The sequence below is a fragment of the Lagopus muta genome, chromosome 21, assembly GCF_023343835.1.
Source record: "Lagopus muta isolate bLagMut1 chromosome 21, bLagMut1 primary, whole genome shotgun sequence".
NCBI lineage: Eukaryota > Metazoa > Chordata > Aves > Galliformes > Phasianidae > Lagopus > Lagopus muta.
In genome coordinates, this window is record NC_064453.1 from 4205971 (window position 1) to 4218913 (window position 12943).

Sequence of the window (12943 nt, forward strand, 5' to 3'; positions counted from 1 at the left end):
GGCGGGGCCCCGCGGCGGAAGAGGCGGCGGAGGAGGAGGAGGCGGCGGCGGCGGCGGCGCAGCGCGGGGGGAGGCGGCGGCGGCGGCGGCGGCGGTGGAGGCCGAGAGCCGGGGCAGGGGGCTCGCCCCGCGGCGCGCAGCATGGTGCGGGAAACCAGGCACCTGTGGGTGGGCAACCTGCCGGAGAACGTGCGGGAGGAGAAGATCATCGAGCACTTCAAGCGGTGAGTGGGGCGGCGACGGAGGGCGGAAGGGGTCCGGGAACCGCGGGGGGAACCGAGGGAGCCGCTCGGGAAGCGCGGAAACGTCCGCGGAACCGTTCGGCGATCCGCTGGGATCCCCGCCGGAACGCGCCGCGCTCAGCGGCGCCCGGAGCCGCGTTCCGCATCGCGGCGTGCGCGGCCCGCGGAGCGCCCGCACCGGGACGGCGGCACCGCCGTGCGCGGCTTCGGCCGCTGGGGGCTGAGCGCGGGGCGCTGACCGCCTTCGGAGCTCCGCCGCTCCGTCCTTCGTCGTGAGTCACCATGGGAAAAATAGATACGAGCCGCACCGCGCTGACAGATGGCGGCCCGGGCCGCGCCGCGATGGGATGGGATGCGATGCCCGCGGGGCCGCTGCCCGAGCGCGGCTGCCTCCAGCCGGGCCCTAAAATGGCGGCGGGGCCCGGGACGGGCCGTGCGTGCGGCCGGGGCTCCCCGGGACGGGCCGTGCTGGCGGCCGGAGCTCCGAGCCCGCGGCGTGCAGAGGAACGCGGCGCGGAACGCTTCGGGCTTTGCGTGATTCCGAGCGCGGCGAGCTGAATGCGAGCGGGAATTCGACGTTCCTGAATCTTATTTTTGTCCAGCCCTTCGCTTTTGTAAGGTTAAAGCAGGAAAAAGTTGCTATGGCACTGTTGCTTGGAGATGGATGTGAAAAAATGGCAGGCTCGGAATTGTGAATTCCCTCCCCCCCCCCCCCTTTTTTTTTTTTTTTTTTTTTTTTTTTTTTTTTTCGGTTGTTTTTACCTCTGCGAGTTTCGATTGGTGGCTGCAGGAGGAGGTTTGCTGCCAGGCAGAGCCCTCCATTCCTAGCATCTCTCGACGGTTTTCCAAAGATAAACGCTTCTCAGCGTTCGTGCGTTGGGAGAGAGGCTGACGTTACACGAGTAAACACGGGGCTAAAATCCATTCCGTGCGGCTGGGTCCGGGTGCAGGGACCGGCAGGTAACGGGCAGCCGCAGGTACAGCCGCACAAAGCAGCCCGGCTCTTTGTGTGGTGATGGCCGCGATGTGGAAGCAGCAGAGAGAGGTTGTGGAGTTGAGGCTGTGAGCTGTGCTGTGGGCACGGTGCTGCTTGCAGGCTTCCCCCTGTGTGGATGTGCTCCTCGGGTTTGGCACGGCGTGGCTGGGGAGCAGCGCTGCCCGCAGAGCTCTCTGCTACCCGCGGGGCTGTTTGCGTTCCCATTCAACTGCAGTTTCCCTATCTGCTGCTGCACAGGCTGTGCTAGGAACAAGTTTGGAACACAACCATTTTGTTTCGGAAGGAGCAAAACCCAGGGGTGTCTCCTGAAACTTCAATCCACGCGCTCAGTGTGAGGGGGTGCTGTTTTATTTCTTCTTCCTGCTCTTATCCTGTTCCATTTACTCTGGTAACCTTGCTTGGCTTTGCCATCTTTGGACTTTTTTTTTTTTTAAGAGAAAGAATTAAGGTGAAAAAGGTGTTTTGAGGGAATGAATACCTTTTTTTTTTTTGTCTGCATAGTCAGAGGGGTTAAGAAGAGGGATTTTGTCTGTATTGTAACAAACTGAAATCCAGGCTTTTGTTTTGTTCTCACCGCCTGTGCTCCCTTCTGAAAGGCTTCATTCTGAGGCTCTGTGTTTTCTTTCAGTGAGTTCCCTACACGAAAGCAATGGGTGTTGATGCACAGCAAACCCCAAACTGGCACTGGGGTGCAGGGAAGCAGTGGCTGCAATCACTTTGGGTTCCCCCAGCTAACGGTGCCGTGACTCGCAGGAAAAGAGTCATGCACCATCACTGGAACAGACGCTGAGCAGCCTGCAGAACAGCACAACTAAATGTAGTGTTTGTCCCCAGCATTAGTGCTGGCCTTCTGTAGTTTCTTTCCCCGTGTTTTCTCCCAGTTAATGTGGAAGAACCTGGCTTTGTCCCTTTATTGCTGTTTTAAAGGGTGAGAGGAGTAAAAGCCTCTTAATTGCAAGCCATGTGATTTCGGTATGCCATCGTGCCTTCTGTGGGAGAACTGAGACGTTCAGAGTGGCAACCAGGACCGTGAGACCTTGAGCAGACGTTCTCCTTCACAATTACTGCGATTACACTGCAAACCAGAGCTCTATTGGAACAGATAAAGAGCTGTTAGCGTTTTCTTCTGGAAAAGCAGAGGGCTTTGTCCACCCTGGTCCCTGCTCTGAGGCATGCAGGCTGCCTTCTGCAGAGTGCTGTGTTGTCAGTGCTGCTCTGAGGAGCGAGATCTGGCCATAATGGAGAGCGTGTGTTTCTTTCAGTGGCTTCCAAGCAGTAGTCAGTCAGTTTACAAGAAATGCTGTGTCTGGTGGCTGGGAGTGAGGACACGGCCTGGGAGCACCTCCTGCTCCTGCTGATGGAATGGTAGCACTGTGTAGGGCACGACTGCAGGATCGCTGCTGCAGAACGTTCCCAAGCTTTTAGCGCTTATAATCTAGTTATGGTTGTTGGGTATCACTTGAGACACAAACACGTGGGTAGTTATCCTGAATCAGCTTTGCATGTAGAGATCCCTGTTCAGTTGTGGCGTTTATCTGGGGAAGAGGCTGAGATATGGATACGGAATGTCCCACCCCTGGCATTTTTCTGTCAGGTGTTCACTGTTCAGGTGGCAGTACTTCATAGCACAGATGCCTGTTAGCTCCGAGCCTTTGGAGGAAAGGTGGGATTGTGCTTTGCTGAGGGCCTGGGCTGCCGTGTAGCACTGAGGCTTGGTTACACTGTGTTTGACCAACCCCTTGAGTGAGAGATGTTGGTTTTGAGGAATGTAAGCATGATTCCTCAGTGCTGTGAGAGTCACTGCTCCTCAGGCTGCCCCGTGCTCAGTTCTTTGCACACACTGGAGTGAGGTGGCAGCTTGGTGACGCCGCGCTGGCCGGGGAAATGCCTGTAATTACTGCAAAGAAACTTAATGAAGAGCTGCACGGAGCGCAGATTTGGACTAAGCTTCTGTTATGAGTTTCTGTATGCTGGGCCGTTCTTGAAAGAGAAGTGGATGGGTCACTTGGTTACAAAATTCTGCTGTCTGCTGAGCCTTTCCAGCATTGTTTGCTCGCTGAGGTTCCTTCAGAGGTCCAGGCTGCATTCATTTGTGATGTGAGGAAAGCGGCTTTTGTTATCTCCGAAATGCCGCTCTGAAGTTTCTCTGGCTTTTGGTGTTTCTTGTAATTGCTCTAAATTCCCTTGGTGCAGTGCTGAAGTAATCCTAATGCCATTTCAGACGGATTGCCTCTCGCCTCGCTGTGCCACCTATGAGCAAAACGAGACTGTTGTACGCATATGGCAGACGCCGTCGGAGCCTGATGGTTGTTGTGGCTGCACCTGGGTTGATGGAAGCATTGGGTTCTGTGTGGAACCCGTTCCTGTGAGAGCTGAGAGCAGACTGGTGGATGGAGAACTTAACAGCCCTTGTGAGGAATTAGCAGAAATTAAACCCATTCATCAAGCTAAAATGGGACTAGAAAAGGCCCGGAGCTGTTCTTGATAGTCTTGTTGACTTTCTTTTTTTCCCCCAGTGCTTTTCATAGGACAGCGAGTTGTGCCAAGTCCTCCAGCGGATGACCTTATGTAGTCTTAAGGTGTGTCCAAAATTAGGTCCTTGTCTTTGCTGAGGGCCCAGCAGCACCAGCCGGCATTTCATGGGAAAGGAAGTCAGTATCCATCTGTGCAGAGGGCAGGCTGCAGTTCTGAGGCACGTTGGTGAGCCAAGATGAGCCTCGAGCTTTATTTTGCTGCGCTGGCATGCCGGAGTTGCAGGAGGAGATGCTTGGTGCTTGTGAAGATTCAGCTGATAGACACCACGTAACAGAATGAAGTGCTGGGAGGTGTTTTGAGGACTGGTGGGAGGTGTGGAGGTTGGGACCGCCTTGAGCAGAGTGACCATGGAATGGAGGAGTTCTCAAATCTTGGTGAAGCAGGACTGCAACCTTGGGCTTCCAGGGCATGGCCTTCAAACTGTTAGTGTGGTGGTAGGGAGAGTCCCTTGGGATTCAGTCCTGAAGGGTAAAGGGGTCCAGGAAGGCTGGGCATTCATTAGGAGCTGCTGGAGGTGCAGGAGCAGGCTGTCTCCCTGTGTCATAAGATGAGCTGGTGGGGAAGAAGAGCATGGTGGATGAACTGGAAACTTTTGCTGAGGCTCCAGGAGAGAAAGAGCCTGCCTCCTGTGGGAGCAGGGACTGGCAGCTTGGGGAGAGTACAAGGAAGTTGTTGGGATAGGCAGGGAGAAAATAAGGAAGGCAATAGCCCAGCTTGAACTCAGTGTGGCCACTGGGGTAAAAGAGAACCAAAAACTTTTTTACAACTATATTAACAGTAAGAGGAGGGCTGAGGAGAATCTCTATTCTTTACTGGATGCAACAGGAAACATGATCACTGATGATAAAAAAAAAAAAAGGCTGTGGTTCTCAATGCTTTCTTTACATCTGTCTTTAAAAATCAGAGCAGTTGTTTCCAGGGTGCTCAGTAGTGAGCAGAATAAACAGCCTGTGATTCAGGTGGAAACAGACACCTGTTAATCCACCTGCATGGTCACAGGTCCGTGGGGCTGGGTGAGGGAGCTGCAGGAGGTGGTAGCCAAGCTGCTTTCCTCCATCTGTCAGAATTCCTGTTAACTGGAGAGACTCCAGAGGACTGGAGGCTTGATGTAGTCTACCTAGACTTCAGAAAGCCCTTTGGCACTGTCTCCCATGGTATTCTTCTGGAGGAGCTGCAGCCCATAGCTTGGACAGGTACGCTGTGCTGGTAAAGAACTGGCTGGAGGGCTGAGCCCAGAGGGTGGCTGGGTTGTGGTGGGGTGAGGATTGGCTTCTTCTGCTGTGTAACTGATAGGACAAGAGGGAATGGCCTCAAGTAGCACCAGGGAGGTGCAGGTTGGGTGTTAGGAAATGTTTCTTCTCCAAAAGAGTGGTCAGGTGATGAGACTGGCTGGGAAGGTGATTGAGTCACCGTCCCTGCAAGAGTTCAGGAAAGGTTTGGACGTTGCACTCAGGTTAAGATATGGTTTAGTGGGGAAGTATTGGTGGTAGGTGGCTGGATGGACTGGATGATCTTGAAAGTCTTTTCCAACCTTGTTGATTGTATAAGAAGTTGGGAAGGGGACAAAACTGAGGGTTGTCCCTCTTGACTGGTATTTTGGGAGGGCTGCTGGTGCTGAGACTGCAAGTAGTTAAGCTGCTTCTGGAGTGGGTGAGTTGTGATTTTGGTGGCTACCAGAAATAAGTGCTTGTGAGATGTGTTGTATGTGGTTTTTGTTGAGTGAATTTGCTGAGGTCTGTGAATGCCCTGAAACCAAAGACTGGAAAGGCAAACATTCTTAAACGGTGAACTAAGGAATAAACCAGAAAACACAATTACTGTTCATAGTAAGAATTCGAGTTTAGTGGGAAGAATATGAGCCTGAAGATGGGAATTGGCAGTGAACAACCAACCTGCAGTCTTCAGTGTTAGAAGGGCGATTTGAGCAGCGAATGGAAATTGGACAGAAGCTGTTTGTTGCAGGCTTTCACCTGATGATGGCACGTGCCAGGGTCGCTTTGTCTCTCTGGCTGCACAGCTCTCCTGCTGTGGCCAAGTAACGTCAGCCCTGGGCTCTTTGAGCCTGAAAGCCCATCTCCAGTGCTCAGCTGCAGTCATATTTTAAGACGCGATGACGACTTGTGTGGAACGAGTAAAAGACAGCAAGTGCTTTGGCTTCTGCATTTCCATAGTTATTGTTTGACCTGCTGACATTGTGTAATCATCACATGCGATCTGTAAAATTCTGTAGTGCGAAGATAACATCCTTTAATAAAAGATTAAACGTAGTTGCATACTTTTCATAAATACACCACAATATATTCCAGGGAGCGCTGCAGTCTGGTGTGTTAACAGGGCAGATTGATGGTCGAGGCAGAGTCTGTGAATTGGGTTGAAACAACACACATCTCAGGGCAGATTTTTGGAAGTGCACCCTGCAGCTCTGCGTGGTGCTGGCGCTGTGCTCAGTTTTGTATATTCATGCATTGTCTGAGGTCCAAATATTCATGGTGACTTGGGTGATAATGCAGAATTGGGATGTGAGAGGAACATAAATTTTCTGCTCAGACAAACTCATAATGAGAAAAGCAATAGCCTATCTCGGCGGCTGGTTTCTGTTTGGAAACCCAGGCATCTTTTAAGAACAAAAGGGAGCTTTTTTGCTTCCATTCTATTCCTCTTTTTAATTAAGCTTAACAACTTAAAACTGAAAGCACTTCTTTTGGTATGCTTAGATCTGTAGCCTGCACATCCACATCTAATGAAAATGCACTGGAAGTGTCTGATCTCACAAAACTGAATAGTGATAAACCCGAGCCTCCCTGGAAGCAGCGCGATGGATGGGGGCAGTGCTCAGCAACAGAGGTGCCCTGCAGATGGGTGCTGTTGAACTGCTTGCTTGTTCCTCTTGAACACCCTCCTGTCCACGTAAAAAGGCTTAACGTGTCTTTTGTTATCCTCTGATTCCACAGGAAATCAGAGCTGGGTTCCCACCAAACTATTACGTGGAGGTGTTGGGTACGTGATGAACCTGCTTTGGAAGTGACTTGGAGCTCGCTAAATAGAGTGCTGCCAGACTGTAACTTCTTTTTAATAAGCAGTGAATGAGTTTTGCTCCAGGTAGAAACCATAGCTGATGTTCTCAGTCATTGGGCTTTGTTAGAGACAACTTCTCCCCATCCTCAGCTTCCCCTGTGTGCTGCAGGAACCTTTGGAAGGATGCGTGCTGCTTCTGCGCAGCACAGAGCCCTGAGCTGGGGTCCATCTGCTGCTGCTGTGGGCCTGAATGCCTCCTGTCCCTGTTTGTGGTGCCGGCTGCCAGAAAGCACACAGAGCCTTATTTCAGCCTTTCCTTTTCAGGCTCTCTGTGACAGCTGCGGGTGACCCATAACAGTCAGTAGGTCAAAATAAGAAAGATAAATGGCCACGCTGTATGTTTAAAGCAGTCATTGCTGGAGGAAGAAGTCTTCCGGCCTCGTCCGTATCCTGGTTGTGAGAAGAATAAATGCTCAGAATGGATAACTGTCTCCCTTGTATACAGACCCAAATCTGATGTAGGAATTGGTGGTTGTACACGTGAGATGCCGCTCTTGGAAAGCCATCTGAATGCACATCTAATGGCCGCGGTGCACACACTGGCCTCGTTGTAATCAAAGACAGAATGAACCTTTGGTCTTCTCTAAAACAACTTGCTGGGAGTGTCAGCGACACAGAAGCTTTGCTACGTGCAGAAAACAAAAACAGTTTCAGCTCATTGTGGACCACTGTTTCCTGGAAAAGGTACCAAAGCCTGTAAGAAGGCAGGTTATGCAGTTTGTTTCACTAGAGAAGTACGAGCCAGTGATCACAGAGACTCGTTAAGCCTGAAGATGATACATATTTAAAGTACTTTACAGCATGGCAGGGAGACCATAATGTTATGACTCTGCATTTTCCTCCATCTGCTGCTGAATGCATGCAAAGCAGGGCTTGGAGAAGCAGAACTGAGGTGGGGATTCACCCTTTGCTGTAAGAATGAAAAACGACTAATTGTGAGATTCCCCCGCAGTTGCAATGCGAGTGCATCCTTCAGATCAGATCCAAACAAATCCTAAAGGCGTTCACTCAAAGCAAGGTTTGGGCAATTCCCATTCAGAAAGCATTTAAGGTAGCGTGTCACCAGCAGTAGTTTTGAAGAAAATCTGCAGGTTATGCCCTAGGGTGGAAGGAGAATGTCCTGGGGATGAAGTTGGTGGCTGCGCATCTGTGTAGGTTGGAGGAGGAAGAATCACAGCACATTTCCCTTGGTACAGTGCACTTGATCATGTTCCCTCCCTTGCAGAGCTTCTGCAAAATTCTGTAGCCTCCTTAGGCTTCTATGAGTAGTTGTACTGCTCAGGAGCAGCAGCGTTTTTATTTATTCTGATCTGCTAAAAGAGCAAGACAAGACGGACGCGATCTTACCGTGCGTGCTTATCATCCCTGATCGCTTGTGGACCTGTTAGCCAGCTGGAGCTGAACCGGAGGGCTCAGGGGTGCTCCCAGCCTCGGTGACGAGACGTCCCTGCGAGCCTAATGGAAACGAGCAGTTCTAATAGAGGAGGGAGGCCTGATTAGCGGCCCCATGGAGAGAAAAGCTGCAGCGTGAGCGCAACCCTTATTAGACATTAAAGAATCCACATGGGAGAGAGGTGTTCCTAACCGTGGGAAAAGCTGCAGTGGGAACCGGCGTTTATTGGACACCGGGGAATTCGACCTCAAGACATGCATCCATAAGAAATGAGTCTTCGTTATTTCTGCTCACAAAGCCGCTTTGATTTCTTTTCCTTAATAAGAAGATGAGTGTTACCAGTGAGCCCTGCTATGGGTGCCTGCGAGAGCCTGCAGAGGTGGCTGCTGGTAAAGGTTCCTTAATGACAGGGCTGGTGGCTGTGAGCAAGAACCCTGTGCTGTTGAACTGCACTGCTGCTGCTTTACCCAACGCAATGGTGACATGGCTTAAATTTGCCTTCTGCCTCCGCGTCCTGCGGAGGATTGAGCAGGACCGACCTGCTGAGGCTTTTCCCAGCGCACTGCAGGTGACCCCAATGGCCACACCGGCGTTTCTGCTTCCCCTGTGCCATCATTGATCAGGGCAGGCTTTTTGGAAGCCCTTCCTGCAGTTTGTGTGCAGTGGGACTGATGGGCAGCTCGAGGAATGGGTGGGTGGACCTGCAGTCATGTTTTGGGAGCCACCCCATACATTCACGCTTAAACAGCATTGGTAGCATTGCTGCTGATGGAATTTATTGTCTTTGGCACTGTAGAAAAAATTCCTGATCCACTGACTGTTGGAAGATGCAGTTGCACAAGTAGCTAATGTGAATAAATAGTTGAAAATATTCAGTTTGTTCCCTCTCTGGTGGGACACAATAATTTGTTTATATATTAATACCTTGGCAGCATCTGAGTTTACATCATAAAGGTGTAAATAAAATGACTTAATTATGAATCACTTTTAGTGTCCTAATGAAACATACAGCTGAACTGTAGGCAAGAGGCAAACGCTGATTTCAGCACAGAGCTACCTTGCAGCCTATCTGATCTGCTGAACGTGTTGCTCTGAAATAACAGAGGGCTCAGAAGTGAATGTGCCTGCGCTAGCTTTTTAATTTCCTACTTTGTCATCTCTTAGGAGGGATTATGAGCGCAGACAAAGCCTTTGCTGTTCTTGGTGCATGGCAGAAACACGTGCTGTGTCTGGTTAACAACCCCTGTTTGTAGTCAGGGCTGGGGGATTCCCACAGAGTGCTGCGGGGGGCAAAAGGGAGCTGGGAAATGCAGGAGGGGACGGGCTGCAGTCGGTCATTTTTGCTGTGTGGAGGAAGGGGGATGGAATCATCGTGCTGAGGGTTCAGCCTGGTCACATCAGCACTTTGCCATAACCCGGCTGATGGTTTCTGCTCCAGATTTTTGCGAGTTGTTTAAAGTGTTTTGTTGCTATGAGGAGTGCTGGAGGGAGCACTCTGAATAATGCGTGGGGGTTTTTTTTCCCCAAAAGTTGAGGAGCTGATAAAGATCGCTAAGCAGGCTTTAAAGCATCTAAGATTGCAATCTAGAGAAGTGTGGGAGCTCAGTAATGAGGGCATTTCTGACTCACTGCTGTCACAAGCTCGGTTTGCTCTATGGTTTGAAAGCCAGCGCTCCTTGTGAGATGAGGAGCTTTTATTTGCATGGCTTCGCGAAAGCGAAGACTTTCAAAGCTCACATCACGTGGACTTACTTCTCTCTGACAAGCCTTCCTACCTGTGATCATCCCTATTGTGATGACTTATGCTTGTAGGATTTTGTGCCGAGAAAGGTGGAATTGGAGAGGCATTGAATTTCTTTTATTTTTAGCCGTCTGTAACACGCTGTAGCAGCTGGAGATGGGGAGAGCCAACACCACCCTTTGCAACTCCGGAAGCTGCTTGTAGCCTCATTCCTGTTGGGTGTTCAGGTGAGGTGTTTGGAGCCATCGGGTTCCTTTTAGGGCTATCTGTGTAGCTACACGAGGTCAGTACTCTGAAACATCACAGCATTTTCACGGCAGTCCCAAATTACAAGCTGCTACTTGGAGATGTTGGGCACAAAGGAATGTTTTTGTGAGTCAGTTCTGCTCTGGAGCAGCCGTGTGTGAGGGCAGGTGGCTGTGAGCACGCTCCCATCTTTGTCAGCAGGCGTTTGGGATTCTGTTTGACAAACTCTCCTGGTTTGAGTGACAGCTGTACAAAGATGAGTGGCTGTGGCTCATCAGGTTCCCTGCGTGCAGTTGTTCGTTTTAAGCCTAGTTTCCCAGCACTGCGGAATTCAGTTTGCTCTCTATTGAGATTATGTTTCAATTAACACGTGTTATTTTCATCTCAGCCCTGCACACACACATTTATGGACTGCCTCTGGGTGTGCTTTCTGTTACAGCTTAGTTTTTAGGAAAGGACCCAAACCCAGCCATACAGTCTGCTTTGAGTTCGTTTTAGGTTTTGTCCTCTATTTGTAAGCTCTCAAGTCTTCTTTGTGTTGACTCATCTCTGGAGGCATTCAAAGTTGGGTTGGAGTTAGATGGACTTTAAGGCCCCTTCCAACACGAGCTGTTCTATGGTTCTGTGATTTCAGATGTACAATGACATTTGATCAAAGATTTTATCAAGTTTGGACCTGGTCCTCTGCCCAAAGCAAGACCTGAGCAGCATCATAGGGATGATCAGTGGTGGAATGAGTTGTGGGGCTGAGAACCAGCGAAAAGCCCAGAAGGGATCTTGATGGAGATGCTGGGTTCTACGAACATGAACAGCTTGGCTACAGACCCTCTGAAGCTGGTGGTGGGAGCCTGCTTTGTGGCAGCACTGCGTCTCACGTGTCTGCAGCAGCTCTGCCGTGCGTGGGGGAACAGAGGAGTGGGATGCACACAGCTGACATCTGGCTGAGGACCATTTCAGGTCATGTTATTTCCTTATGAAATAACAGCACGGCCAGAGGAGGCTGGTTGGCAGGGGAGCTCCTCACCGCGTGCTGCACTGAAAAACGTAATCGTATAATAGCTAGGAGCACAAAAACCCGCCCGTGCTTCCCAGCAACTAAAGATAGCTGGCTTCAGTCAGTGTGAATCTGAGCTGATCCGTCCCGTTCAGGTGAGCAGTATGTCTGCTCAGATGCTGCTCTTAATGAGCAGTGCGGAAACCAGCACGAAAAGTTCTGCCTTGGTTTTGATCTCGCAATGTCTGGCATGCAGTAGGACTTGTTGTGCAGCATTGTGCTGAGGTCCCTGCAGAAGGAAGGTGATGCTCTGTGGGCTGGGATGCAGCTGACCCGCAGTGTGGCTGTAGGGGTTGTAGGAGCTTGTGGGGAGAGAGAAGGAAAGAGAGAAAAAAGTGCCCGCTCCTCTGATTTCTTATGGTAAAGATCCTAATCATGTTATAAAATAATGCAGCTGAGCAGTAACATTTGCTTACTAAATATTTGCTGGCCAGCTCTGTCGTGGTGTCCTTTGTTCCAAACGCTTGTGCTGGAGGAGGGCAGAGGCTGCGCGTGGCTGCGGTGCCCGGGAGGAGCCGGGGTGCAGAGCAGGGAGTGCTGGAGCCCAGGGACACCCGGCACTGAGGATGGGGGAGCTTTGGTCTGCACAGAATAAACCCATCATGTTGAAATGACAAATTCATGTTCTTTGTCTAACAAGCTGGATTAGTGTGGCTTTGTTGGAGCGATTAGCTGGCAACTTCAGTTTTGTGAAAGGGCCTCCAGGTCTCTGTTCATAGCGTGCTACAGCTGCGCGCTGGCCGAGGGGCTCGCTGACATAACAGCTCTGCGCCCCGGCTGGGATTCAGATGAACTGTAAACCCCTCTGGAAACATGACTTCATTCAATGCAGAGCTAATGATTAACCGCCTTGAGTTCCACACATGAGGAGGCACTGTGCCTGGCATTCCTCGGGCGCTGGATGCACGGCTCAGCCTCTTTGTTTTCAGCCGGCTCTGCCAGCCCGGCAGAAGGCAGGCGGGGTTGGGTGGGCAGGAGCCGCTCTCTCCTCATCCCTTCACCCCCCACTCCCAGCACTCAGACCCACACCGAGGTTATGCTCGCCCTTCGCCTCCATCTTGGCTCCCCAGCGCCGCGCTGCAGCATCCGCCAGCCTCGCCATGCGGCACTGCGGCTCTCCTCTCCCCCGGGGATGGGATGTGGAGCACTGCAGGTGCAGGGCACGGACCCCGCGGGGCTCCTTCGGCCTCTCTGCCTCTCGCTTTCCTCCCCTGCCGCCTCCCTGCCTCGCAGCAAAGGCGATTGTCACAGATTATCCCGGGGGCTCATCAAGGACACGGCGCAGGACGGCACAGATCCGTGCGTCCGGATTACGGCGCCGTCACCGGGCGAGGTGATTGAGGGCTGTGGCTGCAGCAGAATGCAGGATGAGCCCCCCCCACTCGTGTTTTATTTAGAAAAAATATCATACATTATCCTTCGTTTTTCATCATTTGTTTTCTTTTTCATTTTTTTCCTTAAATAGCCGTCAGCCAAAGCGGCTTCCTCGCTATGCAACCTGAGCTCTGCCCGCCAGCGCTGCGCGTTCGCCGTTGCGTGCTGTTGGTGCGCAGGGAGCACATGATGCTCATCTCCTGCTTTTTTGTGCGTTCCCAGCAGCGTCGATTTGAGTAGCTAAACGTTTGAACGCATTTCTGGATCTTCTGCAGGAAAAGGAAAT

The 12943-nt window shown here is 51.3% G+C and overlaps 1 protein-coding gene across 6 annotated transcripts in view; it reads left to right on the plus strand.

Moving 5' to 3' along the window:
• Positions 1–68: 68 nt before the first annotated feature.
• SPEN (spen family transcriptional repressor) overlaps positions 69–12943 on the plus strand; it is a 56412-nt gene continuing 43537 nt past the window's right edge. For all 6 annotated transcript variants that reach the window (XM_048967420.1, XM_048967421.1, XM_048967423.1 and 3 more), the window contains exon 1: positions 69–224. In XM_048967420.1, coding sequence (XP_048823377.1) covers positions 142–224 — 83 coding nt within the window. In that variant the 5' untranslated portion in view covers positions 69–141. The remainder of the gene's footprint in view (positions 225–12943) is intronic.